Consider the following 26,102-nt stretch of genomic DNA (forward strand, 5'->3'; position numbering starts at 1 on the left):
CCTATGCGAGAATAGTCCGTAATAGACTACAGTGCATGGTCCTAAGGCAGAGCCCTGCAACAAGCTCCTCCTACAGCTCCCAGAATGCACTACCTCGACCTGGTTCTAGAATCCCTGTACGTGCATTGCATGCTGGGACTTGTAGTTTCCCCCTGCAGAGTGGGCGCGCAAAGCGAAAGGGAAGAAGAGGAAGCTACCTACAACTTTCCATGTTATGCAAATCACTCGGTGTCCCTTCCAATCGGAGGTGAGTGGGCGGGGCCCAGGGTCCCGTGGTCCGCGGCCTCCTTTCTCTGTGCCCCTCTCGTCTCTTTCCCTGCTTGGCGTGGCCGCCATCTTGTTCTCGCCGCGTGTTGTCTGCGGAGGGGTTGCCGGACTCAGGTGAGAACTTTCTGTTTCCTCCCCTCCTCCACCGTTTCTCTATCCCCTCGTCCCCGCACCGGACCCTCCCAGCCCCCCCTTCTCTCTGCGGCGCGGCGCGGCCCGGCTCGCAGGGGGGGAGGAGCAGTCGGTGCCGTGAGGGGCATGGGCCTGCCCGCTGCCTGAAGGGAGCTCGGCTTGTTCTGCGGAGTCTTTCCCCCTCCCCTCAGGGCTGGTCATGGGGGGCGCCCCAGGGGCAGGGACCTTTCCCTCCCTTGGAGCTGGATGTGGGGGAGGCGGTCTTCTGCCCGGCCGTAGACCCCATCGGCTCCAGGGTTGGGTATTGGGAGGGCCGCCTCCTTTCCAAGGCAGGGACCCACTGGATATTGTGTGGGGTGGGGGTGCTGCTCCCCTTGGCTAGAATCACTTCCTATCTCCTCAGGGCTGGATTTTGTCCCCTTCTCCTTTTCAGGGGCATGCACCTCTTCTCTCCAGCCCTCTGGGACAATTAATATTGTGGGGATCTCTTCTGCACCCCTTCCCACTGAAAATGATTGGGAATCCCCCCCCTGTAGAAAACGAACATCTTCCCCCCCCTTCTTTTCTAGGGCTGGATTGGGGGGGGGGCTGTCTCAGGATATGTCCATTATAGAAACTCCTTCCTGTTAATCAGTGGTTCTCAAACTTTTGTACTGGTGACCCCTTTCACATAGCAAGTCTCTGAGTGCGACCCCCCAATATAAATTAAACATCCTTTTTTAAATATTTAACACTATTATAAATGCTGCAGGCAAAGCAGGGTTTGGGGTGGAGGCTGACAGCTCATGACCCCCCCCCTGTAATAACCTCATGACCCCCTCAGGGGTCCTGACCCCCAGTTTGAGAACCCCTGCTGTTAATGTATTTGGAGGCTCAGGGATCTCTTCCCCTCATAAGAATACACTGAGGCTAGCACCTTTCTTTGCCAGTATGGAAGTTGTGAGGGGTTTCTTTCTTATCTCCTTACTAAACAGTGAAACATTAATGACTTCCTGGGGGCAGACCAGCTAAATGACTCCCAAAATTACTGTATACAGAAGGTGCTGGGTGCTTTCTCCTTCTGATTATGGCAGTTTTGGTTTTAAGAAAAAACAGTAATCCCATTTCATGCAATGGACACTTTAACTTCATAATGGATGAGTTGAATATCATAGCTCTTTATTATGTGAATGGTGTTGTGAGACAATGGTATTTGCATAGCCTGAATACCTAATAAAACTTATTCATTCAAAAATGTACTGAGATATTATTGAACTCTTTGAGATTAATCATGGGAATGGCAACGAAAGCTTACATTTTAAAGCAGTCTTATGAAAGACTTCCTTTTCCAATGTCACCTTGCCACTTTTACTTTATTAAAGTGCAGTAGTTTTAGAAATGACTGTTGTGAAATGCGTGCTGTTTTAGTAGTAAATTGAGTTGCTTGTCATTCAACTGTATTATAAGTTTATTGGAGTTAGTGGCGGGGGGAACAAATAGACTGATAGGATGGTAAATTAATATTAAAGTTAGGATAATATGTTAAATGTGACTGAATTTCTTGGCTTCTGTCAGTTTGTATCAGAATGCCATTCCTTCTGCTAACATATATTTTCTTGTGCATGCTATGTCATTTTGACCAGGGGTTCTCAACCTTTTTCTTTCTGAGACCCTCCTCCTCCTCCTCTCCCAGCATGCTATAAAAGCTCCACAACCTGCCTGTTCCACAACAACTCTCTTTCTACATATCCAGTAGATTAAAAGCCAGAGCTAGCATTAGGGGTAGCAAGCAGGGCAATTGCTTGGGGCCCCACGCCACAGGTGGGGCCCGCAAAGCTAAGTTGTTCAAGATTTGGCTTCAGCCCCGGGCAGTGGGATTCAGGATTCAGCCCCAGGCCCCAGTGAGTTGAACACCAGCCCCGCTCTGGTTTATTTTGGCAGACCCCCCCCCGAAACCTGCTCATGGGCCCCAGATCCCTGGTTGAGAACCACTGAGTTAGAATCATAGATTATTAGGGTTGGAAGGGACCTCAAGAGATCATCTAGTCCAACCCCCTGCTCAAAGAAGGACCAATCCCCAAATCGCCCCCTCAAGGATTGAACTCACAACCCTGGGTTTAGCAGGCCAATGCTCAAACCACTGAGCTATTCCTCCCCTCATGATATGGCTTACATATAGTATTATCTTTAGATCTTGTTAGCAAATGTTTTTGTTGCTTATGATATTATTTTAAAGGACATTACTATGAACTTGAAAAATTATAATGTACATTTAAAATATTTTTAAATAAAGGCAGAGTCATATAAAAATTGAGCTGATTTGTGTAATAAACTTAAAATTTAACATCATGCTAATACAATCAGTATACTTATTCTTCAGACACAACATAATGAATCAAGAAAAGTTAGCCAAGCTTCAGGCTCAGGTCCGAATAGGCGGAAAGGTAAGAGGAAAACAACATTAAATTCATATAGAGACCTGTCATATTTTATTTTCATTGTATATTTCAAGGGTCTGAAATAATACTGCTGTTATGATCAGGATCATAGCATGTTGGAGCCTGTAAAGTATCTTTCTTTAAATCCAAAACAATTGGTTGCCAATACATGGATATTTTATTTGGTGACTTCATCTTTTAAATATACATTCGTTTAATGCCTAAGTGTAGAAGGGTGTTTGTAGAAGTTTGTAGCATATAAACTTCATTAAAATATTAAAAATACACTTTTGCCATATTTGTAAGATTAGCTTAAATTTAAGATATTGATTAATTATCTTTCTGGCAAAATGAACTTTGTGCCTTTTCTTAAAATAACCTTTGGAAAATAAGGAGGAGAACATCTTGAGAAGGAGGGGGGAAGAGAAGGAAAATGTAAATGTTTCCTCTTATTGAGAACTTGCTGTAAAACACTTTGAGTTGTAAATAAGCCAGTGTGACTCTCTTTTATATTGAACCATTTGAAACCCTTTGAAATCTCTTATACTGAAACCCTTAAAAACCCCTAGAAACAAACTTGTCCAGGTAAAGCCTAACATACTAAAATTTTAAAAAGAGTAAACTGAAAAGAACGTCAGGTCATGGGACTTCTCTATACTCTAGAGCAGGGGTCAGCAACCTTTCAGAAGTGGTGTGCCGAGTCTTCATTTATTCATTCTAATTTAAGGTTTCGCGTGCCAGTAATACATTTTAATGTTTTTAGAAGGTCTCTTTCTATAAGTCTATAGTACATAACTAAACGATTGTTGTATGTAAAGAAAATAAGTTTTCTAAAATGTTTAAGAAGCTTAATTTAAAATTAAATTAAAATGCAGAGCCCCCCCGGACTGGTGGCCAGGACCCGGGCAGTGTGAGTGCCACTGAAAATCAGCTCGCGTGCTGCCTTCGCACACGTGCCACAGGTTGCCTACCCCTGCTCTAGAGAGAATGAGAGATGGAGCATGCTGGGGTAGTATGATTTTAAATTTGTGGAATAGTGTATCTTTTTGGAGAGAATTGTTCAGCTCTGTATCATTTGCTGTGAACTTCGGAAAACTGGGCTAGGTTGTCAGCCCAGACTTGATAATTATCAGAGCAGCTTTGACAGTGTAAGTGCAGTACTCAGCAACTCCTTTTTGTTTAAATTAGTTAGTTGATATTATGGTACATGTGACTGCAATGTCAGATTTTCAGAGTTGCTGACTAATGTTTCTTGCATTGTCTGACTTTTTCAGGGTACAGCTCGCAGAAAGAAGAAGGTGGTACACAGGACAGCGACAGCTGATGACAAAAAACTTCAGAGTTCACTCAAAAAATTGGCAGTAAATAATATTGCTGGAATTGAAGAGGTATAGTGGTATAATAAATTAAGTGCCTTGTCTAAATTGTTCACTTTAAAAATGACAGCTGGCTAGATGTTGAAATGCTAAGAAAAGTTGGGTCTGATTCTCATCTCACATGGTGTAACTCCCTGACTTCAGTGAAGTTACTCCTGATTTACATAATTGGTGTAAATGATAACGGAATTTGCATCCTGATTACTTTAAGCTATTGGTATTGGAAACTGGCTGGTTGCCTGTGTTGCCTATACCTTTGAATGGCTGAAAAACAAAATCTACTCATATGATTTTTTTTCTTAGTAAAATTGATTTGTCTGAATTTGATTACAGTTAAACATTTCTGACTCTTAAATTAAAGTTACTTGGTAAGCAAAACAACGTGCCTGATGCTGTACAAAATGTAGAGGAGAAACATAATGTGGACCTCTTTCTAGATTGCAAGACTTGACTACTATTCTGTTACATGGAAACAAACAGAATTGATTAACAATCACATGGAGCAGATTTTTTAAAAACATTTTCTAAGACACTAAATACTCGCTCTCTACATATGTTATGATCCCAGTTAGCAGGATCTTGCCCAACTAGACAGTAATGGAACCTCTTCAATGTTTTTAGAATATCTTTTTAAAAAATACACATTTTATAGGAACATCAGAGTTCTTTTAACATTTACCTTCCTGAGAAAGTTGACCTTCCCATGTGCCATTGTGTACAAATGAAGAGAATGCTGAGAGAAGTGACCATAAATTAAATGTTATTGCAGTATTTGGCTGAAGAAACGTAATACATGTGATTAATCTTAAATTTTGTATTGTGTATGTGGGGGCGTGCTCCTTCAAGAGGTCCTATGTGCCTCCTATAGGATGACTATGAATTATCCTAATTTTCTTTGACTGTTTATTTGAGCACCATTAGTGTGCTCTGTGCTGTACAAAATTCAAAGATAAACACAGTCCTTTCTTCCCTTTACCCAGAGCTTAAAACATTAATGCACAGACAAAACTCTTCAGATACAAACTGTTCTGGGAAACTGAAGGGATGATATCTGGACACTGCTGGCTTCCATTTTAATGACTAGGCCCTCACTCCTGAAAGTTGTTCTACTTGGCCAGACCCACATTGACTTTAGAGGGCTTTATCTGTGCAGCACAGTTTGTAGGATTGAGGTGTGGGTGTGTAAGAGCGCTTATCAATGAGGTGGGTTAAGAATGGTGAACTGTTTAAGTTAGAATGATCACCATGCACACTGAGATCTGAAACAAGTTCCAGGCATAAAGGACATCATGCAGCTTTGAGACTGTTGACTAAAAAGTCTAATTCTAAATTATTTTAAATTAATCTTTATTGTGTAGGAACATTCCCTAGGCACTCAAATCTTCAGTATTTGTTTTTAATCTTAGTCTCTGCCTTTTCCCCCGTAACATCTCAGTTAAAAACAAATTGAATGGCTATAATTAAAAAAAACACAATGTTATAAATATGCTGCAATTGACTATGTTTACCAGGTCTTTTTCTTTCCTTTCCTTATTTAAAATAAAGACATTTCCAAAACCCTCTTATTTTACACTCATTCTTTCTCCGTTTCAGAAAAAAAATACCCTTCATTTTCTTTCCTTCTCCATCTAGTTTAAGACAAAACCCAGATATACTGTTCCTCTTTAGAGGCAGAAATGGACTAGTGGTCCATCTAGTTGCAGTGGCTAATTCCAGATGATTTAGAAGCAAGTGAAAATCTTCATCATACCTCTGGTCAAGGTCTCAACATGCAAAAGGACATTGGTGTGATTGTCTGGGCATAGAGGTCTGTGCTGGCAGAATTGGAGCCTAAGGATCCCGTGATGTGCATGGGTGGATCTCTGCACTCTCATGGATTCCTTTTGACTTCAGTAGGACTTTGTGCAGGTATAGGGAGGGGTCCATCTATGTCCATCATATTGCATTATTTGGGCCTACGTTTTCAAGTATTTACCATGGAAGCAGGAGATGCTCTTATTTTTCCCTCTGATCTCTTCCCAGATGGTAATTGGCTTATGCTCTGGAGCATGATGATTTATATAAATTGTTGTCCTTGGCAGGTCACTTTTTAACCAAAACAATTAATTTAACTGTATGGTAACACAATAGAACACAGTAATCCATTGCTTGCTCATGTGCTTATCTGAATAGTTTCATAAAGGAACTTCAGCTCTCAAAATTTGCATTTCCATTCAATGTGCATGTCCTGCTATAAACCTATATTCCATTTCCATACAGGTTTGGCTAATTATAATCTTTTTTATTCAGTTTTATTACTCTCTAAGAATTGTAGAGACTTCTCTAAATATAGGCGTGAATATTTAAAAATGTTAATATAAACAATGTTGTTTTTCAGCATTTGTACAGACAAAACTGTGAGAGTATATTAGTGAAATGCATGAAATGTACTAATTGTTCTGTATTTAAATAGGTGAATATGATAAAAGATGATGGAACAGTTATTCATTTCAACAATCCCAAGGTCCAAGCTTCCCTTTCCGCTAACACTTTTGCAATTACTGGTCATGCAGAGGCTAAACCGATCACAGAAATGCTCCCGGGAATCTTAAGCCAGCTTGGTGCTGACAGTTTAACAAGTCTCAGGAAGTTAGCTGAACAGTTCCCAAGACAAGGTGAGTGTCCCTATTTGGATCGTCTTATTGAAGATTTTAAAAAAGTTGTATCACCTTTGGAAAATTTTACCCCAAACCTTTTCCAAAAGTGCCAGTGTGAGGTAGACCCTCTGGAAAACTTTATACTTGGCCTAATACTTTGTGTTTACTAATCCAGATAAATCACCAAAACTATTTTCACAGTAAACTTCACTTGTTCTTATGAGAGATGACTTTCTCATGCAATACAGTTTTCATCTATATTAATTATACTACTTCCTAACATCTTGACTAGCACAGAGTGTCTGAAACTAAATATCACTGCATTAGACTCAATGCTTTCTACTTTATGATATGAGTAGGCACCTTAAATCCCCCTGAACTATAACATTGTGATCATTAGCTTTCCATGTATTTTCTGTTTAGCTTGCTGATAGATGTTGGATTTTTATCAATTCCAAAAGCACTTTCTGTTCTCATCAATATCACCATGATATAAACTGTTCTGCTTTTCACTTAATATTGCTATCCACTTAATAGTGTTGTAGTAATGTAATGAAACGCCCATTTTCTGTCTGTTTCAACACTCTGTTATGTAGGGCCAGCTATGTGGGGGGAAAAAAGGCAAATTTTTTCAGTTACAGGTTAGGCATGTTGGTCAGTTGTACTGTGTTTTAAAATACCTTGCAATATTGAGTATATGGTTTCATGACTTGATGAAACATGTCTTCTATTTTCAGGAATATAGAATGAAATATAAAAAAGGTAGATTGATATAAATTATTATTTCTAAACTGAAACTTTTAACTTGATAGAAATTTCTGCAAGAGTTGAAGTAACTTTTATAGGCAGAATAAAAGGTTAGTGATAGCTATACAGATAAAATGCTGGTGCCATAAAATCTGTTGAGGAAGATGCATATTATAACAGTTGGAATAAACTAGTTAACTGATACTTTTAAACATCTTTGATAATGCTACACTTTAATATTGAACACTTATTGTAGTGAGATGTTTATCTAAAATGCTGCTTTAAATACATAAAACTGACAGTAATTCAAGGTTCACCTGGATATAGGAGTCAGTTTCTTCTGTTAAGGAATTCATTTTGAAGTAATCATAGTCTTATATAAAATATTTCCCCCCTCTAAATCCATAATGGGTTCAATGCTCACCACCTCTCCTCTCATTTTTCTTAAAAAAGCAGCCATACACTTGAAACTTATTCTCAGATCATTAAAAAGTGAAACTGAATTACGTTTTTCCTTTTTTTTCATTGCACATATTTAGTGTCCCAGTGTCTCATCACTTTGTAAAACCTTTAGAACTGTGATACACTGGTAACAGTTTAAAAGCTTTGTCTTACTGAAAGATATACAATACTTGATGCAGTCTGTATTGTAGCATCACAATGGACTACTGGAAGGGGTATGTGTGGCAGAGGGGGCAGGAGCTGGTGTTTTGAATTTAACATTCTATTTGAGGGAATGCATCTTAGCTCTTTGAAACCTGTCAATTTTGAACTTGCTTTACAATTGCTAGGCTATCAATCAACTTTCTTAGGAAAAAGTGGTAGAATTGGGGAGTCACTTTTTCAATAGTATATATTTTTCATCAGCTCTTATTAAAATATTGGAGGCTTAAGCTTTAAAAACAGAGGCTGAGCATGCACAGTAATTAAACTTTGTGCACAATGCTATTGTCTGTATTGTTGTAAACTCCCATATTGGAGTTTATAATTTTTCATTTCATGTTGTGTATTGATGAAACTAGAGTCCTTACTCCCACACTCATTCAAACAGAAATCCAATTCTTAATTTCAAATTTGTTTTATTTATACTTTTTAAAAATATTTTTGAACAAGCTCTAAAGGAAGCATAAAATATATAGATGTAAAATGGAACTAGGTAATACCTACTAATTGTTCTAAGATCCAACAAATTTACCCATCCCCAAGAGAACCAAGACAATTTAAATATATATTTTAATTTTTTTACTTTCCCTATGTTTTAGAAGAGCCAAGAGTTCAATTCAAGACAGAAACACCAAATAATTTTTTCTGTTACTAGTAGCCATAAATAAAAAAAAATCCAATTTGTCTAAATTTCAAATGGAGACATGAGCCCATTCTGATACATTAAAAATCCTTGCGACCAGTCCACATTTAGTACACTTCTTAAGATGTTACAGAATTCCTGTGAGTAACGGGAAGGAAAACTGGTAAGAAGGAATTGTTCTGTTCTGTAGTTTTTCACATTTTTGAGTAGATTTGACAGGTATGTCAAATTGTTGAGGGCTCCAGTACTCTTAAAGCTGTAATTTTATTTAAATAGAACTTACAGGGGAATGATAGGTTTCTTATGGATCCCTGAATGGGAATGCTGTACTTTTCAGAATGGTCTCACCGTACTGTAGTAACCTCCAAGAGAAATCAGAAAATATCCACTTCCTGTTTTAACCTACAAATTATGGCTTTTGTTTTGTGAAAGAGTGGTATTGTATAAATGGGACTAATTGTTGTGTTAAAACATATACTTAACACACAACTTTTTTATAGTGTTGGATAGCAAAGCAACAAAATCTGAAGACATTGATGAAGAAGATGATGATGTCCCCGGTAGGTTTACTAGCTCATTCTATTTCTTCAATTTGAAATTATTAGTTACCATTCTGTTTATATATTTAGATTTGTGCAGCTATATTTCTCTTTCATTTAGAGAGGCAGTTTGGTATAATGGACTGATCATGGAACTGAGATAAGGAACTCCTGAATTGCAGATTTCACACTAATTTACCATGTGGCCTTGGGCAAATCACTTAACCTATCTGTGTCTTATCATCTGTAAAATAAGGATAAATACTATCGGGGGTTGGAGGGATTAACTATTTAATATTAGTACAGTGGCTTCAGGATGTAAAATGCTATATGAATTTTAAGTAGTAATCATTAGGTTATCTTTTCAGATCAGACTGTTTAAATGGATGCTCATTTCTGTAATAGGAGATATTAAGCTCCACCTACTGCCAGGTTCTGAAAATTCTCTTAAAAGAAAAAAAATTAAATCTTAAACTGAGAATTTATAGCCACATGCCATTGTTTTTAGCCTTGTTCTTTTGAGTAGATTGTTGGGAACTATTAATTTGTGTTTTTAACACAATGATCGTCTCTATTCATCAGTGTAGTTTATTATCTAAGGCTGAAATTTGATCTCTAGAGTTGACATGCTGTTTGACCTTGATGGTCCATAGGTCTATTCTAAAGTTTCTACCCAATTTCACATCTAAATCCTAATTTTAAAAGGTGCTAAGCACTCACTAGTCCAAGTGAAGTCAGCAGGAGCGCCTCTGAAAATGAGATCTAAGCATCTTATGTTGAGCATCCAAATTTAATGGATGTTTTAGAAATTTAGATCTTCCTGTGCCTCAAGTTCTTCATTTTTGCAAATGATACCCCTTTTGCAAAATCCTTTGAAATTTCTAGGTGAAAAGCACTATGTAATCATTAAGTATAATTAATAACCTATTTTGTTATCTTAGATAAAGTTACATAGTTTCTTTAAAAAATATGAAGACAGCGTTATTGGGGAAATGACTCTATTAAATATTTCCATCTCTTTCAGATCTCGTAGAAAACTTTGATGAAGCATCAAAGAATGAAGCAAATTAAATCATTAATAGTTCTGGAAGCTGGCATGGACTAGATTTAAGAAATCAGCTATGTGGTTCCAAAGTTTTACAGAAACAGAGAACATCACCTGTTAATAGTTCAGTAATATAAATATTTTGTATTTTAATTATGCTGTTTGTTCAGCATTTTCTGTCAGTTGATTTTGCATTTTGCACTTACTCCCAGGATCTACTTTTTCGGTAAAAAAAATAAGAAATGTCAGTGCAGTTTGAGGGTGTGTGCATGTGCATATGTGTATGGTGTGGGTGTACATATAGTGGAGAACAAATTGGAGAACAGTTCTATTTAACCTTCCCTTTCCCCTCAGAAGTAGAAGTAAAACAAATCTTTACAGTTATTACTTTTTATTCCCACCAAATAGTGCACACAAAGTGGTTAAAAGTGAAAGTCTTACTTGTCCACATTTCATTAATTCAAGGCATTCTGCCATTAAGACTTGGGTTTAATTTGCTGTTAACTATTGTACTTGCAAATATGTATCTCTTCCATGTTGAAAATGTTCACAAGCTATTTGCTAACAACCTCATGTTGATTCCAAATGATACCAAAGACAGGATATTTACAGCCTGTTTGGTGTGGTAACATTTTTAAAAATCAGACCTAGAAGAGTTTGCTTATTTTTCTTTTTAAAATTCCTTTCTCTCGCGCTGTCTCCCTCAACTCCTCCTTTAACTTTAGCCAACTCTATCAGCCTTCATTTCGAGTCCCTTATTATAGAACTGATGTTTGTTCAACCCATTCCACATAGACTAAGCAGTATGTTCTCCTCTTGATTATGTGGGTGTACTTCCCAGGAATATTACTTGCTAATTTTAAGAGAAGATTAGTTCTCTCTACCATCCAGAAGAGCTAGGTCGAGTCAGTTCTTGAACTTGGACATCCAGTTGGTAACAATTCAGTGCATTAGTTTTGCACAATAACATACTGTTGCTTAAAGGACTTTGTTTGAGCTGTTCCAGTGCCATAACTGTAGCTACTAGGAGCTGATAAGGCACTGTCATTCTCCAGGGCACTAGAAATTAGGAGTGTCTTGCAGATGATATTTAATGTGAGAGAAAGAGGTCATTGATCATATTGCTGTAGCCTCCTGCTGGGCAGTTTGTGCAATGACTCAAGGGATTTTTTTGGCCTATCTAACTTTGCCTATAACCTACCTCTAGGTTTGGTGTCATGGCTATAGTAGCTTATTAAAAACCACAAACCTTCCATAGGCATGCAGAGGACTTTGGAAGTATCACTGGTATATTGCAGTATTTTCTGAACCTTCTTTCAAAATGCTCAATGTGAATCCCTTTGTCAGAGGCTCTTTAAAGGTGCTTGATGTAACTTGCATTACAACATAGTTGGCATCACTGTTAACCTGTGTCAAGGGCAGCTGTGGCTTAGGAAAGCCATTTTTCTCTACATCTATCATCTAAACTATAGCTTAATTCTGAGACATATCAGCTTTCTACGTAGGTTCATACACTAGATAACTGTAAAATACAAGGCTATCAGTACATGAGAGTTCTAGTGACATCAACGTAAACTGCAAAAGCAGAGCTCTTGTGGTTTGTCATCTGGACTCAATTTATTTTATAGACTTGTTCAGTTTTCCTGTTATATTTTATATAATACATGGATCTTACTACAAAATAAAACAACAATACAAAAGAGGAAATGTTCCCTCTTGTGTGTCATTTCCTTCTCCCAGTAGCACCTGTTGAGGAACATGTTGATGCAGCTGCTGCTTTAAATAGCATTACATTCATTGTCATGTTGGATTTGATAACTAACAGGAAAGCTTATTGGATTGGGATAGATCCTCCAATATGTTGAGAAAGCCCTTAGGCTTCTCACCTTCTCCACCCCTTTTCCCGTTCGTACTAGATGGGACTCCCTTCACTCTCATGGCTACTCCAACCTTCTGCAGATTGTTGCTCTTGGTTAATGAAAATCTCTTATTCTTTCACACACATACAAGCTGAGCAAACTGCCTCTTCTGGCCCAGTGAGCAAAGAAAGGAGACTAGGAAACAACTTTTCAGCTTTGCAGTGCACTTCCACTAGTTAAGTGGTATGAATGAAGAACATTTAAAAGTTGCAACTGCACTGACTTTACAAATATCCAGCATATTTTTTCACTACCAATCATTTAGTTACTGAAAATCCACATATTGTAGTATAAAGCATTGATTTCTGGAATAGCAAGTGTGGTTAAAAAAAATATTTGGAAGAGTAAAAACAGTAAGAATCTGAGGTAAAAATGATTCGGTAAGTTTGCAATCAGACTTACTGATTCATGCGCAAAAGAGAATCTTTTTAATTTTTGCTATTTGGTCATTGTAACCCTCATTGCTTACCAGTGTTTGGAAACCAGCAAACTATATGGGCTATGTAAACATTATTTTTCTTTTTTTACTGTATCCGAAAACTGTTGACCACTTTTGATTTGCTGCTGAAATGCTAGAGCTTATAGAAATCCATTAAACTGATTTTAATTGAAAGTAACCCACCAAGGCTCTTGTGGAAAATAGCTAGTGTTCCTTTATATATAGCTAGGAAATGCCTGGAATAACCTTTGTGCACACAGACAGGGGTATAGAAAATTGTGTGTGTGGTATAAAGGCGCCTAATTTTGAGATGTATGAATACTACATTAAAGGTGCCAGGTGTGTGGTTTTCTTTACACTATGGGATCCAGTGTATCCACTTGGAGCCCTGAGGATTTCCTATTTACAACTCATTTCAGTGGTCCATTCTGAAGGATAACTACACGGGTCTATTTAAGAACCCTGTCATTACTTCCCTTGACCAAGACATTATTGTTGAATTACCTGACACCCCTTTTCTTTCTTTGTTTAGGCAGACTACAGCACCTGGTAATCTAGATTGCACAAGTCAGTATGTTAACTCAGTTCTCTGCAGGGAGTGAGTTACACGGTTGTGGTGTCCAACTCTTGAGAAAACTCCTGTGCTCATGAATCTTCTGCTTCTGGTTGAGAGTTTTGTTGTTGCAGTGAACATAGCTGTAAAAGGTCATGGTGGGGAGGGAAAGTTGACCTTGAATTGGACTCTGTATTCATGGGATGCTAGGGCAGAGTTTGAAGCATTGGGTTATGTGCTTGCAGTGACCTGAGATGCTCTGTAGATGGGCTGTTGTGGTTTATACCAGATGAAGCTGTATCAGGGTTGTGGCTTTACTCTTAGATACAATCTCCAGCTTGATTATTTCACTTTATAAGTTGGTGTTTCACTGTAGCTAAGTCTGCCCAATAAGGTATGCAATCTTTTGGCCCACCAAAGATGGAAGTGGCCAATTTTTCATTGCTGTGGCTGTTTGGTTGTCAAGTAGCAGTGAAGCATATAAATGGATCTGAAGGCTAGAAACTGATGTAACAATCTGTGGGCAGATGCCCTTAGTTTTGGGGGATGTTAAAGAGGAGGCAAGTCCTTGACATCACTCTCCACTTCCCTCCAGCATCATTTCCATTTTGCCTCAGTTCATCTTTATCCCACTGATCTCAGCTAGTCTTTAAGAAAACTGGGAGGTTGTGTTGTTTACTTTTTGACCTTTCCTAACACACGTTTGTCTACAAGGAAGATAGAGATGCTTCCTTCACTATACTGGGTCTTGAAATAAAAGCATCAAGTCATAAAATTACCAAGCTTCAATTAATATATTTCTGTAACAAAATATACAACAGAAGAAAGTTGGCCTCAAATTTTCTTTAAAAAACAATTGTAAATGTAGTTTGTGCTGAAGGAGCTCTTGTTAGAACAAGTAATTTGGCTCTTGCCACACATACTTTCCATTTGTAATTATAATTGTTCATTTTAATTAGCATAAAATACCATTTAGCTTTTCACAGGTTCTTTTTAGCTATTGGAACCCCGTCAGTACATGGCCCAAGCCGGGGAAGCTAATGATCCAACCAGTAGACCAAATTCGGTAATGAATCCTGGTCACATCACATGCCACCTGCGGCACATTGCGTGTAAGCATTTAAAAAAAAAAAAGTCCCCACGCATCTGCACATGAGGCATAGCATTTCACAGTATAAGCCATTTCATTGAGGGCACAGTTATCAGCCATATAACAGATTTCATTGCTGTCCAAAATGCTACAAAAGGGTTGTTCTTCAACTATTTTTTAACAAAAAAAAAACCACCCTTATGCTGTTGACCTTTGATCCTCATGGCCTTTAAAGGATTATATAGTTAATGTTATGTTATGCTGTCCAAAATATTCCTCTTCTTTGAAATTAGACTTAATCTAATCATCTTAATTTTATTTTACTTTTAAACCATAACAATTGAAATTCGGCTGACATTAAGATTCTGATTTTTAAAGCTGCAAAAACCAAAGAAATTCTGGTTTAAGGCTGAATCTGTATATACAGGGGCTTAATTGTACTGTATAGGTAGGCAAAGTGTTCTTTCCAAAGTCTTGTCTCCTGCCTCGAGATTACCTTCAGGACACTTGAATGAGAAGAAAAGGGCATTCATATAAAATGAAGAATTGGAGATGACAATCATCTTTGAAATAATCACTGAAGAACTGAATATTAAAATCAGGATGAACATGAAGAAGACCAAAATCATGTCAGTTTGAATGTGAAAAAAAACAAAAGATCAAGAAATTATTAAAGCAAGAATATTAGGTAAAGAGGTGAATCAAAGCTTGGTGACTCATTTCAAGGAACTTGCATCATTAGGAGGTGCAAGCATGTTCTCTGTTTTAAAAAGATCACATAGTACTTGCTCAAAGAAGATTGAAGACTGAAACGATACCAGGAAGGCGGAACAGAAATGTAGGCTGGAAATAGTTGTGCTTTCTATCAAATTAGATAGGAGGATGATCAAAACTAAACCAAGCGAAGCATTTTGATTACTGAAAGATAAATACTTAGCACTTATATAGTGGTATGCAACCCCTGTGCTCTCACCAACTTGGACAGAGTAGATTAATATTTTTTCCATTTCCAGATGAGGGCAGGAATGGTTTCAGAGAGGTTGACTTCCTTAAGGCAAGATAGCACATCAGTGACTTAAAACAGGAGTTGCCAGGCCATGCAAAAAAAAATAAATCACTACATATGTGATGGCATGTAAAGCAAGACACATAAAGGCCAAGTTACAGTCAGCAATGAGAAGAGGTGAATTGGACGTTCTTGTTTTGTGATGGCAACAATAAGGCTTTTATCATGTATAGAATTAGGGAGTGAAAAAGATGTAAGTACCAACACTCTTAGCTGTACATTCAATTGATATAAAATAAGGTAATCTTAAATATACAGTAATCACTGAAAAATTAATGAATGGGGATTGACAGATTTAAGGGAAGAGAAGTTCTAAACTGGATTCTTGTATCTTAGGATTTCATGTGCATAAATGTAAATGATAAATATTAAAAAAAAATTATTTTACTAACAATCTTAAAACCCCAAAAGACCTATCTTAGGTTTATACTCTGCTTTGTTGGCTATTGAGTGCTCTGGGAACATCCTGACGATTGGACAAATAAAACATTGGAATTTCATCTGATTTACTACTGAAAACTTTGAGATATATTACTAGTTTGCTCCCCTGAATTTGTATGCAATGGAAAGGAGTACACACAGTCAGCAATATGTGCTATGGAATTTATTGGGTTTTCATAGCTTATCTACTCCATATTCAGCCTATTTTGTACAGAATGAGTGAGAGCTTCTATCACAGGCTTATTTAATTACCAGTATCCTGAAATTTTTCCCATGGCATATAATACCAAATCTTGATCTTGGTTTTTAATCCTAAGGGTGCAAACAATTACATACTCTTCATTGTTTTGTACAAAAAGGTTACTGCACCTGTCCATTTCATGCTATTTAATACCATAGATAATTGAGAGACCTCTGTTTCCAGATTGGTGAGTAACCCTTCTAGCAATTGCAATAATGTGTGCTTTAGGAGTGAACTTTTTAACTGGCTTATTGCATATCTTATCAGCTGTAGTACTCTATGGTAAATAAAACTACGCATTAGTGAGGTTTCAAAATCCTGACCAACCAAGAAACAGAAAAACTCCAATCACATCTGTGGTAATAGAATAGGCAGTGTTTGCTTGTGATTAGAGCATGAAACTAGGACTTGGGAGACCTGGATTTTGTTTCTAACTTTACCACTTGCTTTTTGTACATCTTTGACCAATTTACTTAACCTCTCTTTGTTAGTTTCTAGAGCTGTAAAATGGGGATAATGTACATTTTCGTAAATTACTTTGAAATCATCAGAGACATAAGTGGTAAGTATTGGTACTGTTATTTTATTACCAAATATCTTTGAGCAAGTAAGGGAATTTTGAAACCTCACAATGTAGTCTGTGCTTTTGAAAAAAGAGAAGTGGAATTTTGTCTGATAAATATTGTCAGCTAAATAAAGATTATCTTTTGGACAAAGTCTACATGATCACTAATGACGACTGACGTTATATATGTTGGGCAAACTAAATGCATAATACACCTGATTTCAAAGAAATACAGAATGCATATACTGCTGTAACTAAAAATATAAAATATTTTAAATGCAGTGAAAAATTGTAGTTGTATTTTGATGTTGTCACAATTGATTTTCAATTTTTCAATCTAAAGGTTATTTCTTAGTTTTGTCTCCTGAGGGTTCCTTCTTAATTGGACCTATCTATTAGTAATAGTCACTAGTTTTCCTGAAGGTTTGGTTTGTAAATCAGAACATAGAGCTTAGAATGACATTTACTGGCATTTTATAAAAACTTTTTTTTTTAATTCCTTGCTTTTGACATCTTTTGTAAGTCTCTGCCGTGCATCTTGAGAGGAATGTGGTCATGCCAAACTCATGATGACAAACTTTATTGCATTAGCTACATCAAATGCAACATGATCTATATATGTCACTTAAAAATATGACTCTACAATTGAAGGACTGTTTCACATGGTTTTCATCTTCTTTTGTAAGGTGCGGCAGTAACCTTAACTAGTTTAAAAGCATGCATTGGAAGCAATCAAAGTTCCATACAACATTTTAAGTCCCCCATCAACACAGCATATTCCTGGGCTCAGTAACGTAGCTGATATTAAAGAGATACTACACTGTTTAGGAGATTAAAGTGTGATACTAAGATCTGGGGGAGGGATAGCTCAGTGGTTTGAGCATTGGCCTGCTAAACCCAGGATTGTGAGTTCAATCCTTGAGGGGGTTATTTAGGGATCTGGGGCAAAAATCTGTCTGGGGATTGGTCCTGCTTTAAGCAAGGGGTTGGACTAGATGACAACCTGAGGTCCCTTCCAACCCTGATATTCTATGATGTATTAAAATTAGAAAATAGACCTGAGCCAAATCCATATGCTGTTTGTAACAATGGACTAAATTCATTCCTGATATATCACCAGTGCAGGAAGTCTGTTACACCAGAGGTGAATCACTGTAAGACCAATCTTCTAATTGGAGGAGGGTGGCTCTTGGTTCCTTTAGTCGTTGGGGAGCTCTGTCACCTTTGAAGGGATAAGCATAGGTGAAGCTGAAGTTCTATTACTGAAACTGGCTGGCTTCAGGCTGACTCCCTTGTTATCATTTTGAAGATAGTGCTTTTGTTTTGTCTTAAACAAGTAGACAGACAGGTGGCTCTGAGGAACAAGATTATACTAATTAAACAATCTTGCCTAACTAAATTCAAGGATGCAGGGCAGAAGCACATCACGACAATAGCCAGAACTAGTGATGACAACTGCCAGAAATAATTGCTGAAACAGAAAAGCTCTTAAATATGTGCAACTTACCCTTTAAGTAATGTATTTTTCTCCTCAAGCACCAGTTTGCAGAGACTGAAATGTCTTGTGGATTTATAAAGAAACACTGGGGCAGTACTGCCCATCAACAGTTGGGTAGCCAAGGAGAGCAATCGAAGACAGATTCTTAAACAGGTCTTGCTGGTAGATCTGTGAGGGAACATGGACTACTGGTTAGAGCAGAGTACTGGGACACTGGGTTCTATTTCTGACTGTGGCATCGATTCACTGTGTAAATTTGAGGCAAGTCTTGTAACCTCCAGTGTCTTGGTTTTCCTTTTGTTTGTACAACTGGAGTTCCTACCTACCTTTCTCACTTGGGTGTACTGCAGGGCTCAGTTAATATATAAATCACTATGAGATTTTTTCTGGGTGAAAGGTACTGTAGGAAGTGCAAATGGTTATACAAGCTGTTTCAGTTCCACATGACAGTTAACCACAATTGTTTCAGAAACCAATGTCTTCTCAGTATTTATGCTAGAAGTGTATCTGTTTACAGCTTGTTACATTGAACCCTCTCTCTACTACACATGATTCTGTCTTGGTACATGATTATCTGTTAGCTTCTCGCACATGATAGAGGGTACATGTCCCTCTGAACCTTGTTTAAAGAGAGTTCACTTATTATCCTAAAAATAATTATATCCTGGGAGTAACAAGAAAGTCACAAGACTAATGCAACTAATCAAGATCTATTCTAGGGCTTCCCAAACTTTGTGTCTCAATTTTGTTACGCGGCTGCTCTGTTTCTTGCAACATCCCTGTGGATACTAGAGCAATTGCTTACATGGAAAAGTGATATTAGAAAGTATTTAATGTATTTCTAGTTAAAGGAAGAGCCAGTGCCATGTGACCAGCTCTCCAGGGACCACCAGTGAGTGCTGCACAGGCTACAGTCTGAGAACATCTGATCTATTCTAAAGACCATGTGTTAAGCTCAGGGCCGGCTCTACCATTTTTGCCGCCCCAAGCAACAACAACAACAAAAAACTGCTCAGACTGCCAAAGCAAAAAAAAAAAGGCCACCTGGACTGTGCCGCCCCAAGAATGGACTGAATGCTGCCCCTTAGCATGTGCCGCTGGTGCCTGGAGCCGGCCCTGGTTAAGCTGGAAATGTCAAAATGTTGATACCCATAGGTAAGTGCAGGTTTGAGGCTTCCGGGGATTGGCAAGTCTGACTAGGACACTGTGCCTAAGGATTCCACAACTCATTCTGCATGGGTGGAGACGTGCACCCCATGCAGAGCATGTCGCAGAATTAGGACCGTGTTGTTAGTCTCTATCATCTAATATTTGGCTGGTTACTGATATGAAATGAATTGGTGATTTCCATTCAGTAGGGAAGTGTTTGCGTTGCAATCAACGTCCCTTTTGGCAGCTTGAGGAGAGAGGCCAATGAACAAATGGAACTTGGAACCTGAATCTTATCCCTGCTGGTGCTCCCTACACATTTGGGGCATACTGGCTTGGCAGGACAGCACATGGAAGCTTGCGCTGCTGCCTACACTGTGCCTAGTCTATGCAGAAGGAAAGCACTTGCAGCTCTAGTGCTATCAATCTGGCACCTTTCACAAGCATTACATTCACTGAATACCAAGAAAGAGGGGGGGGGGGAAACATTAGAAACAGAGCAGGTCAAATCAGGTCAAATACATTAACCTGCATTTTTAATCACTGTAGTTTCTTTGAACATTTAACAGGTGTTGTTTTTAAACAGCTATTTAAACCTGAGAGAAAGGTGATAAGATGTGAAGTAAAGGCGAGTTTGTGATGTGAAGGAATTGCCCTGCTACATGCACATGGAAAAAAATGTATGCGATGTATAATCCTTACTTCTGCATCCTTCTGATCCAACTTTTACACCACTTTGCAAATGCACAGCACCCAGTGGTAGGTTTGCTTTTGAGGTGCACATCATGCAAGCCAAAAATTCAGTATGAAAAAAGTGTATGTGAAGCTATTAAAGTTTTGAACTGTCTCTAAATTGATATGAGCAGCACAATCCCAGAATTTACTCCATAGTGAAATTTTCGAAATTTTTTTTAAAGGCCCTACTTCAAATTAGTTTAAAATGGCATTTAATTTTAAAATATCCTTACATTGTGTACAGCTCTCTTTTCACCTCTGAAAAACAATGGAAAAAACAAAGTGTATTTTCTGCTCAGTTTTAACAGCTTATCGGTACATTGTTACTAACTATTCTACTCTGCTTTGTCTGAGAGAGAGTTATAATTACCCATGCAAAAGAAAAAGCACCAGTAAAGAAACTTTTCTGCAGAAGTTCTTTCTAGAGAAAACAATTAGGGTTTTAAACAATATTTTTTTTCTGCATAAGGATTCTGCTCCTTTGTACATCTTATACAACCTGCTTCCTAAAAGATGGATCCATAGGCTTGCAGATTTCCACTTACTGGTTATTTAGGTGTTTTGTTTAAACTTGAATTCTGTGATGAGAATTTCAGCCCATTGAAAAATGTAATATTGACTCCTCTGAAATTACTGGAGCTGAGCAAATAACTTACAGCAAATGTTATGTTCAAATTTCCATGCTTTTTTGTTTGCAAACTTTTTCAATCAGTCTGATTTTTCAGTCATTTGAAATGATATATCATCTGTGGATACAAAAATTCCTTAATCTCCATTTTTACTTCTGCCTTTTATCAGTTGTAGGGAACAATCTTGCATTGGCAGGATGTAATTATCTGCCTTTTCCATCTCTGAGTTCTTACAGTTTATCTAATTACTTTAAAATAATTTCACAATTCAGCTGTTCCTCCCAATGTTTTGAAATGGGCTAAATTTTCCAAAAAATGTTTGTTTTCCTTATAAAAGGAACATCAATGTTCTAATGCATAGATTCTAGCCATAACATTTCGAGTCCCACCTATTCCCACATAGTCTTAACTATGTTCAGAAAATAAATAAATGAATATACCCATTCTACCTGAACTTTAGGTAGCCTGTATTTTGCAGCTAGGGTAGATGGATTATAGAGGTGTTGCATAAAATTAAGCACAGTGGTTCCTGTAACAGGAAAGTGAATTTTCTACACGGGATAGTTTGTTCCTTGAAGCAGAGGCCATTCAATGTAGATGCACCATAAACACCCTGGCTGCTGGCAATTTCCACTATGAAAGCAGGCCCTTTCCATAGTTTTATCTGCATAAGCACTTTACAAATTTTGCATTAAAATGTTTGACATAAATTAGAACTAAACATCTTTTATTGTTTCCTTAATGGTTCAGAGTACCACAGCCAAGCATGTATCCTTGCTCCTGTGTCATGACTGCTTATCTCATCCTGCTTGCCTTCACTGTAAACAATGTTACTCACTGACCAAGAGACAGAATAGTTGATTCTGGATTGAGTGATATGGGATGCATTAATTATTTCAAACTGTTCGAGTCATTAGACTTACTATGACTTCCAATTCTTGTCTGGCAAAGCAAAATCTTCCTTCAGCAACCAATTTGAACTATTATCAATTCAATGCCAGGCTTTTCTTGCCTTGAATAATCAAGATGATGATTAGTAGAGAGGTGAATAATCAAAACATATCCATGGACTCTTTGTTAGAATTTGGAAATGAACTTGCTTTGATTCTGTTTCTGACCTGTGTTTTGCTTATTGCAATAATTTTAGAAGTTTAAGTTTTACTGGTGAAAAGGTTAACAGGCACCACATTTCAAACTTACCCATTGGAGTGTTTGCAACAATTAAAGTGGAATAAACATTTTAAAAATATCTGAATGATAAATATGAGCAAATTGTGATCTGCTGAGGCTGACATAGGGTTAGTGTTGCTTGGTGGATGTTGAGGCGATGGCTGGTGAGACTTCCCAAGTTTTATTTCTCATGAGCCCCTACAAAACCTACATTATGCCCCTGTGATTTAGCAATGAGTAAATAAGCCTTTTCTTACAGAAGTAATTACGTTTACCTAAGAAATATCCTTTTGTTTATTAATCTAGTGCCTCTCTGTTCTGTTTTGCAAAGTCAAAACATCACCCCACAGCGAAAAAAAAGAGATTTTTGCAGTGCTACCAAGTTTGTATGTGTAATAGTGACCCTGACCTATGTACATATACTTGTGCCCACATGCACATGCTTTATAGTGAGTAGGGTTTGTCTACTTCCTGCATCAAAACAAAACTGAAGTCCTTTGAGCTGGCAGTTATGACTTCTGAAGACTCTGTTCACTACCCTAATTGACTGTTAAATAAATGATAGTCTGTGCCTGCATATCTGTCTGGCTTTCTTGCATTCATATTTCATAGTGGAGGGGAGATAAGGACTAGGGGGGGGAAATCACTGCATAAATACAGTTGCCTTGGCTGGGTTAATTAGAGTGCCTCTGTACTAAGTCAGTTTTTTCTTTTGACCTTGCTGTGGCTTAGCATGTCCACACAGCATCACTGTTTTGTGGCTGCATCAGTGCATTCTGGGGCTCCTGAGTCACCTAGTTTATAGTGCTGAACACTACTCCTGGAGTCCAGGAATTAGGGGTACATTGAAGTGCAGAAAGAAGTTGGAAGCACTGGCTGAACCAAGGCAGCTGCAATTTTGTGGCTTGCATGCTATACTAGGGAGAAATTGCTGTAGACTAACCTAGTTCAGCCAGGCCTGAGCTCAAGATCTGTTCCAAGAATTGCTACTAATGCCTATAAAACCCCTAGGATGACTGTCATGTGAGGATACAAGACATTGAGCAGCTGCTGCAACCTCAAGGGTGATTTAATCAAGTTTGTTTCAATACTTTTTCAGCTACTGTAGACAAGGCTAAAGGCTTTCTCCTCAGAGAAATGTCATATTACCACCCAAAGGGAGAGGCTAACTTGATCCATCCAACACAAGCTCCCAGAAAAATGGGAATATGTGAATTCCTTTAACAGTCCCCATTTAGGAAGTTCAGCTGAAGGTGTTTCTGATCTGCGCAATCTGAGTCCCTTTCATTACTCATAATTCAGATTCACTATTCTCAATATTCTCTTATTAATTGTAAACACTTGCTCTCAACCTTATTATTAAAAGCACCTTGGATATCTTCTCTTACTCATACTAGACACTCTATTATCTTCCTAATTTCTGCAGCCACTCCCCTGAACACATCATGTATCATCACTCTGGTTGTGCTGGTCTTGGAGGTGGCATTACCAATTGCCTTCAGTTCCACATTTAATTTTAATTCCCATTCCATTTCCTCTTCTGTTCCATGGCCCTCAAGTATCAAACCATCTTCTATACCCTCTACGATAGCCAGAACTGCCTTCCTGCTGGATTTTCTGGATCATTTTATCATTATCCTTTTCCTCCTCAAGGGTGCTCCCTGCCAAGGTAAAAACTTACATGTTTTCATCAATGAAACAAACTCTAAAGTTCTTACTCATTTTTAATGCAGTCTTTATTCAGGTAAAATGGAGCAAGGCCTCCAGGATTCTGTCCATTATGGTTCATTAGCATCATCAATGTAATTGGCTCTTTGCAAACTATAAAGGGAGCCATTCCTTTGTCATCAGTTTCCCACTTCTTACAGTTTTCTCCTTTCTGGATAGTTTTGGAAAGATCCAAAGAACAAGACCTTGTTATTGAGGAATGGGTTTGTGCAGTCTTCATTTGAGTTTCAAGAGGGTAGCTTGATAGCATATTGGGGCATTTGTTTTGTGAGTTTCTCTCAAGGGCTGGTTCAAACAAGTGGTGTCCTCGTCTTCTCCCCCTCATCTTCCCTCACCCGAGTAATTATTCATGCACCCTCTCTTACAATTTTATTTATATATCTTTTAAAATTTCTTTATAAAAATACATTGTTTTTATGAGTGAGACCAGGTTGATTGGGACAAGGCATGAGGGTGCATGGGGAAGACTGCTGGGGCAGAGGAAGTGACAGTGACATGGAAGGTGGGGGAAGAGGGGTGCACAGATAAGAAAGAAACATCAGGCACCATGAAGTTCCCCCACATGGGCTGTGTGAGAAGTAGAGATAGTAGCAGGGGCTGGGAGTTGAGAGGAAGGGGGCCTGGGAATAGCTCTGAGGTGATGGCACCATAAAGTGGCTGAGGTGAGTGGAACAGTAACAGTCGGGGTGACTAGAAGAAGCCTCTATTTGTGATAGGAGATAAGGGAACTGGGGAATCAGGAAGGAAAGGCGACTGCCCCATTCTCCTCCTTCTGCCCATCCAGTATCGCTTTCTCCACTGCTGCCTTCTCTGTCTGCCTCATGTCTCATTGGACGGTTGTCTTAGGACTGAGCACATCTAAAGCCTTGCTTCAGGCCCATGAGGCACCGCATGGGCTCAGCTCAGCCATCCCACACTCATTATGTGATGTATATTAGAGGAGTGACGAGCAAGGACGGGCACAACTTTGACTCTCTCTCCTGACCGGTGGAGGCCCTTTCCAAACAAAGTGGCCTGTGACCACACGTTCAGTAACCACTCCGAACTATCCCTATTTTCCCCCATCCCGACCTCTAGTCATAAATTATGTAATTAAATTGCCAGTTGGTTAAGCTTACCTCAGCATCCCTCCACTTTAGCAGGTCTATCTAAGGCACTCTTCAGAGTCTTTATGTGTACTATGGTGTTAGATAGATGGCTTGTTCTTGAACCTGACCACCTTACCTCTATGGATCTCCATACTGGCCTGGGGAAAGGGCTTCAGAACTGAACAGCGGCCTCATGAACTGGAGTACAGAATACCAACACGAGGCTTTTGCCCTTTCTGATTGTCTGTTTTAAGTAGACGTTGAGGTAAAAATCACCTCAGGCCCAAAAAATATTTTTGTCAAATGAATAAAGTGTGCCACAGAGAGCAATATAAATGAATAACTGCCTCCCTGGCAAGTTTATGATATAGGGTGTTTCATGTCAACACTACTGACTGCTTTACTTTTCAGAGTATTAAAATGTGTGTTCTATTTGCAGCTTGACTGTTGATAATAAGAAAGCAGCTTCACTGTCATCCATAAACAATACGGGCTGTAGGCAAACTAGTGTTTTAATCTTATGATAACTAGCTGAAGGCCAGTCATAAGGCAGGATGTAATCAAGTCATGTGCTAGTTGTGGCATTTCAAGCACTATTTCTACATTTCAGTCACAACTTGTCCAGTGAATGCATGTTGTTGTACATATGCTTCCTCTTCCTTTCCCTGCCCTTCCCACTACCTTTTTAAGAGTTATTTTCAGATCATAGTAATTATAAGAAAATAAAAACCCACCTGTTCCTGACAGAAGTGGAAATGGAATCAACAAAAATTTCCCCTAGCTAAACACATCTCCATGGATTTGTGAAGGCAACTTGTGTTATGGTAAATTGTGTGGTGTGAACAAACTGTTTTTCCTCTAAGAGATGGCCAAAGCCTGTTGCTCATCTATTTAGTGACCCACGTGGCCGGGTGGATAGTACAGTTGGCTTTCTGATAAATTATTTTAAAACACAAAGCCATTTTTTATGCCTGCATCAAATTTGTCAAATTTGTTTCTGGAGCAACTTCAGTGGAATTACTCTTTGGATTTGGCCCCATGTATATTTTACTAGTGAAGGACATGCTGATATCAGTTCAGTGACAGGGACATCTGCAACTCAATCATCATTTCACCCCATACATAACAATCTTTGAAATGTAGTGTTGAAGTGGACCTCAAGAAGTTATCAACTCCAGCCTCTTGGGCTGAGGCAGGACCAAGTAATCCTAAACCATCCCTGAGAGATGTTTGTCCAATCTATTCTTAAAAACCTCCAATGATGAGGATTCCACAGCCTCCCTTGGAAGACTGTTCCAGAGCTTAATTACCCTGAGAGTTAGAAAT

The 26,102-nt window shown here is 38.4% G+C and overlaps 1 protein-coding gene across 2 annotated transcripts; it reads left to right on the top strand.

The window, feature by feature from the left end:
• The first annotated feature begins 207 nt into the window (after positions 1–207).
• On the top strand, positions 208–17,060 carry BTF3L4 (basic transcription factor 3 like 4). Of its 2 annotated transcripts, none has more exons than XM_045027026.1 (6): positions 208–247; positions 2,759–2,822; positions 4,091–4,204; positions 6,645–6,846; positions 9,382–9,441; positions 10,445–17,060. In XM_045027026.1, the coding sequence occupies exons 1-6, from the start codon at positions 210–212 to the stop codon at positions 10,489–10,491; spliced, it is 525 nt and encodes a 174-aa protein (XP_044882961.1). In that variant the 5' UTR covers positions 208–209; the 3' UTR covers positions 10,492–17,060. The 2 variants fall into 2 exon arrangements, with proteins under 2 accessions (XP_044882961.1, XP_044882964.1); XM_045027029.1 differs by lacking the exon at positions 208–247 and adding an exon at positions 250–381.
• The last annotated feature ends 9,042 nt before the right edge of the window (positions 17,061–26,102 follow it).

This window comes from Mauremys mutica, chromosome 8, assembly GCF_020497125.1.
Source record: "Mauremys mutica isolate MM-2020 ecotype Southern chromosome 8, ASM2049712v1, whole genome shotgun sequence".
In the NCBI taxonomy this organism is placed as follows: domain Eukaryota; kingdom Metazoa; phylum Chordata; order Testudines; family Geoemydidae; genus Mauremys; species Mauremys mutica.

Bases quoted from the DNA above. Each gene is read 5' to 3' on its own strand.
- BTF3L4 (XM_045027026.1), top strand. From the start codon at position 210: ATGTTATGCAAATCACTCGGTGTCCCTTCCAATCGGAG. The intron at 248-2,758 runs GTGAGTGGGCGG...CTTATTCTTCAG, and splicing joins GGTGTCCCTTCCAATCGGAG to ACACAACATAATGAATCAAG. The intron at 4,205-6,644 runs GTATAGTGGTAT...GTATTTAAATAG, and splicing joins ATATTGCTGGAATTGAAGAG to GTGAATATGATAAAAGATGA.